General features: G+C 37.4%; 1 protein-coding gene across 4 annotated transcripts in view; it reads right to left on the bottom strand.

The window, feature by feature from the left end:
- LOC107036315 (tensin) overlaps positions 1–5,497 on the bottom strand; it is a 119,193-nt gene extending 113,696 nt beyond the window's left edge. For all 4 annotated transcript variants that reach the window (XM_015254203.1, XM_015254205.1, XM_015254216.1 and 1 more), the window contains exon 1: positions 4,476–5,497. In XM_015254203.1, coding sequence (XP_015109689.1) covers positions 4,476–4,568 — 93 coding nt within the window. In that variant the 5' untranslated portion in view covers positions 4,569–5,497. The remainder of the gene's footprint in view (positions 1–4,475) is intronic.
- Between the last annotated feature and the right edge of the window lie 278 nt (positions 5,498–5,775).

The following is a 5,775-nucleotide window of genomic DNA, read 5'->3' as shown; positions in this document are numbered from 1 at the left end:
ATGTATAAAAATACAACTGCGTGAAACACACAGTAGTATGAAACTTCAACTGCGTGAAACACACAGTAGTATGAAAATTCGGCTGCGTGAAACACACAAACTTCACGCATGCGTGGAGTGTATGGAGTGTACGGGAGTGATTCACGCAATGGTGCGAATAGTCACGGCCTTTCATAAAACGAGTGGAAAACCCAAAAAAATTCAAAAATCCTTGAATTATTGTAATCTCAACATCCAATGCACAAGTTTTCCGGAAACCCCCTCGATAAATTCTATTTATGCCGTCCAAAAAGTTTCAATTCCGTGAAACTTCAGATCCGTCCGATAAATTCTCACAATAGGTCGATAAATCGCGATAAAAAACCTCTGGGAAACCGTACGGAAGTTTGTTTTTGACATCATGTGGGTCACAATGGCACAGAATCCTCCAGAAGACGTCCTTGGCACCGAAAATAGTCAACGGGAGGGATAACAGTTGGGGGCAGATGGCAATTGGCTGCCGCTCTCTAAACTCGTTAGACCAATTCACCCGAATTTTATATCTCGACTAGAACCAAGTTTTCCCCAACTTTTTCAATAAAATTCCGACCCCCAATCGTGACCACGGTCAACCGGGGAATATGGTGCATCGTTAGAGCCCATTTTCCCGGAGAATTCCTCGGAATTGAGCATGAAAGGCCGCCAGATAGTGGGCGTGATCAATTTAATTGGAGATCTTTGTTGGAGGGAAAGGCGGGAATTCGCACGGAGAAATAAAGGATTCGAGGTAAGAGATACAGGTGGTACAGCTGGACTGATAATAGTACGGTTATAATAACAGACGCCACTATGAGCGTGCGAGAGGCACGGCGAAGCTAATGTACGGTAGGATAAACAAGAGTCAAAGGCTTGTGACGATGGAAACAGACGAGCATTAACTCCGATTCCTTTCAAAATCCATCAGTGCTTTTAGCCTCGCTTAAATCATTCCGCATTTGAGATAAAAAGGTGACGGAATGTCTGGCGACATGTAATGGGTGGATCCCCCTAGCGACGACCGAATTGTTGGCGTCTTTCGTCGATTTCGATAAACAAGAGCAACTTCCTCCTGTCCATCAGGCTTTCACCACTCTCCCGTGTATTTCAGCGCTTCTGTTTTCTCAAGTTTTTTATTCATTTCTCTTATTCTCGACGAATTTATACTTTGGCTGTTTCGGTTTGTGCGTGATACGGTGGTAGAAATTTTTTGAAAATTAAACAATAGGTGCGCTTGAATTCGAATGTTGCGAATTTTTAATTCAATTTAAGATCAAATCGTTCATGGAATCTCTCGTTCAGGAGAATTGGGTTTACCGTGTTATATTGTCACTGATATTTCAATGACATCTAGAATTTTCAAATTCATTTCGGAAATTGAACATCCAATTGAATTTTCAAATTATTCAATAATTTTCATTATCATGTGGACCTGAAAATGGAAATTCTATTGAATACTCCAGAATTCAACTGATTTTTCAACGACAAAATAAGTGAGGGGTGTTTTCTTGTTTGAATGCAGGTGAGAAAATTGGTGGCAATTGAGGAAATTGGAAATTTATGCGCTGAGGGAACAATTTCAAACAAAACAAATTCGTTTGTGGAGATTTTTCAACTGAAATTTCTGATATGTGAATTCGATGTGAATTTGATTAAATGGTGAATTTTTTTTTCGTCTTGGAAATGCAAGAAAATTGAGTTTTTTACGCTAGGCGATCATCGATATTTCAGTAATAGTTGAAATTCTTAAACATCTCATTCATTTGACTTTCGATAGATTCAGTGTTCAAATAAATAGTCGCCCGAATTTTCAGAATTTTTAACAATTTTCGTTGTCGTGCGGACATTAAAAACGCTATTTCGACTTGCTCGTGCCGATCAGGGTTCTATTTTTTTTATTTCTCAACGAATTTATATTTTGGACGTGTTGCTTGATGGGTGATGGGTTTTTTTAGAGGTGAGGAATGTTTTCTTGTTTGAATGTAGCAGAGAAAATTGGTGGTGATTGAGGGAATTGGAAATTTATGTGCTGAGGGAACAATTTATTCTCGCGAAACAAATTCATTTTTTGAAATTTTTTAACTGGAATGTCGATGTGAATCCAATTTGATTTGATTAAATGGTAATTTTTTTTTTCGTCTTGGAAATTTAAGAAAAATGGGTTTTTCATGTTCGCGATCATCGGTATTTCACAAATAGTTGAAATTCTCTAATTTTTGGAAAAATTAATCATCACATTCTATTAACTTTACGATTTCTTATGCCGTGTGGACATTAAAAAAGCTATTTCAACTCGCTCGTGTCCATCAGGGTTCTACGCATTTCAGCGGTTCTATTTTTTTTATTTCTCGACGAATTTATACTTTGGACGAGTCGGTTGATGGGTGATAGGTTTTTTCAACGGTGAGGAATGTTTTCCTGTTTGAATATAGGAGAGAAAATTGATGGTGGTTGAGGAAATTGGAAATTTATGCGCTGAGAGAAAAATTTATTCACGCGAAACAGATTAGTTTTCTGATATTTTTCAACTGGAATGTTTTGAAAGTCAAGTGACAACAGCTTTTGAATCTTGAATGTTGTGGATGTGAATTTCATTTAAGATTAAATCGTGAATAAATTTTCTTTTTCGTCTTGGAATTTCCAAAAAATCGCGTTTTTCATGTTCACATTAAATTGACTTTTCAGTTGCTTCAGAATTCAAAGAAAAAGGCGCCTGAATTTTCAGAATTTTTAATCATGTTTATTGTCGTGTGGACGTAAAATATGGCACTTCAACTTCCTCGTGTCCATTAGGGTTTCAGCGCTCTTGCGTATATTTCCGCAATTCTATTTTTCAAGTTTCTTTCACGTCTTATTTTCAACGAATTTATACTTTGGAAGTTTCGGTTGTCGGATGATAAGTTTTTTCAGCAGTAACTGATGTTTTCTTGTTTCGATAGCAGAAAAAACCGGTGGTGATTAATATTCAATTTAAAATTGAATTGATTATTAATGGATTTTCTTATTCACCTTCTAAATTGAACAAAATGGGATTGTTCATGTCAAGCGATCATTGTTATTTCAATCATTAGAATTCTCAATTTTTTTGTTAAAACTGGACATCCCATTCACTCCGAATTTTCGTGTTCCAAAATAAATGGAAATTTCATGTGTCATCATAAGTCATCGTGAAAAATGTCAAGATATTTCACGTCAAAATTCTCGATCAACTTTTTAACAGTGCTGTCACGCCCAAAAAATTCCTTTCAAAACTTTTAGCCCGCGAATAAAAGTTTCACTTGACAAAAATAAATCCCTTCTCATTCAAATACGAGAAAAAAATCGCTTCAATGCCGTATGAAAGGGTGGTTTTGTACCGGATAAAATTGCAAATCAATGTCATAAATCTCACTTATTCGTTCTCCATCAAGTGCCAATATTTTCTTATTTCTCATTGCGTCAATGTTTTCCCTGTTCTCTCCCATAAACATAACCATCATTCCACCAATATCCGCTGTGCATACTCAACAAGATAATAAATAACCAGCAAATAACAGGTTACGATAATTTCCATACACAATTGCTGAAAATTTCCCCAATTAAAAACGCCATTGAAACCGACAGTTTCAATATTTTTAAAGCGATGGAAATTATTACACATAAGAATTTGAATAGCCATTTTGTAAACAGATTTGTATTTTTGGCTGAATTTTTCAGAAGACCTTGAATTCGATTTAAAGGGAAAAATCAATGAAATTTCAAGTTTTCTCTGAAAATTCAAGTGAAGTCCCAATTTTTTAGCGTCAGGAAGATGAATATTCACCAGCAATTCCCTTAAATTTTAGGAGAATTCCTTTAAAATCCTTGAAATTCCAAAAATTTTGAAGGAATTCCTTGAAATTTCAATTATTTGAGCGAGACTAAAAGCACTGATGTCTAAAAGTACTAAAGTATTAATTTTTTAGGGGTAGAAAGACAGAAATCCCATAATTTACATCAATTTTGAAGTGAAAATAAATATTCACTGCCAAATTTCCTTGAATTTCTAAAAATTTCGTTTAAAATCCTTGAAATTCCAAGAATTTTGAAGGAATTCCCTGAAAATTCAATGATTTGATGATCAATGATGTCTAAAAGTACAAAAGTTACAATTTTTAGCGGCAAAAAGACAGAAATTCCGCAATGTACATAAATTTTCAAATGCAACTAAACATTCACTGCCAAATTCCCTGAAATTTGGAGCTCAAGAAAAAATTTCTTCGAACTTCCCTAGTTTCCCCCTAATTCTCCCCGAACAATAAACTTAAATTTACATTTCCCCCGAATTTTCCCCTAAAATTATAAATTTTCAATGACAAAACTCCTTCAAATTTCCCTGGAACCGTCACATGTTAGAAGTTTCCTGGCCTCCTCCCGTAAATTTAACTGTAAAATTGTCACCAATGAACGCATTAAATAGAAAAAAAAAATTTTCAACTAACCTTAACAAGGAGATGAACGGGTTGACTGACACTTGGCGATTTTCCACGGCGTGCCTTGCCACCCCCGCCGCCCAGGCACCTTATCCACGGCATTCCAGACAGTCCTTGGCTTCCCGTATTCACTCACCGCCAATATCAATTCCTCCCGATGCCGCAACACCCAACAATCTCCATCCTTTCCCACGTATTTCACAATTAAAAATAAATAAAAAAAATTGGCAGAATGTCCCCGAGATAATTGCCGATGATGTAGTCAGTTTTTTACTTCACATCCACTCAACTCTCCCCACCAGTTTATTTACACCGAATACATTAAATCGATCTCCCCTCGGCCAAGCATCAATTTTCAATAACGATCAGATCCCAATCAATTTTATAGTCGCTGATAGCTGTACGAATTAATTCAAGCCTCCCAACAAGCACTCCCCAATATTTTCCACACATTAAACGTGCAAAATTGTAAATTGCCCTGTTACAAATTCCCCCGCCAATCCTCTTATCTCCACGTAATACCTCGAGTCACCAATTGCAGTGCGTCAACAATGAATTAGCATTGACTCAAGATAACAGCGCCGATTGCATTTGAAAATGGACATTGTCCCCGCAATTTGTAGCATTAAACTTTCCCGATTGACCACAAATTTCTCTCATTTAAGATTCACTCGACAACTCCTCTCGCCAATTTGTTCAGCCGATCCGTCACTGATTGCGGATAAAACGAGTGTCCATCACTGCACAGTCAATCCCTCGTCTTTACCCTCAAGTTCTCTCTCAACTTGATGAAAATGAGCAATTCAAAGTCCAATCAATGAATTATTCAGGCTTCTCCTCTTGTTTTCGTCATTGATTCGTTCGCTAAATCATCGGTCGTTCGTTTTATTTTCTTTTTTCCTTGTTTTTAATTAAAATATAATGAATGGATGCGAATGCCAGTGAAAACTGAGCGATTGGGCAATGTATATCCTATGTTTATTCAGTTTGTTTTGATGCGTATGGACGAACGAACGGCAGCGTCGACTGTCTCGCACCGCAGTCTGCCGTAGACTGACGGAGAATACCGGCCGGGAGCTGAAGCGGTTAGTTCTTTCGCCCAATGCCGACAGCAGCCGTGCCTCTGCCGAACGGAAGGATGAGGGGATCAACCATCCGAGACCACTCCGTATCGTAATCACATTGCGAATCCCATGTTTACGCACTTTTTATTTATTTTTTCCCTTTATTTCTCCCATCACCAGCCCAATGGGCTTTTTATGCCGCCACTGTATTTACTCGTAAAATCAGTGAGGGGGCGGAGGGGGGG

This window comes from Diachasma alloeum, unplaced genomic scaffold, assembly GCF_001412515.2.
Source record: "Diachasma alloeum isolate Michigan unplaced genomic scaffold, Dall2.0 Dall_scaffold_00208, whole genome shotgun sequence".
In the NCBI taxonomy this organism is placed as follows: Eukaryota; Metazoa; Arthropoda; class Insecta; order Hymenoptera; family Braconidae; genus Diachasma; species Diachasma alloeum.
This window is presented reverse-complemented; position numbering and strand designations above follow the sequence as displayed.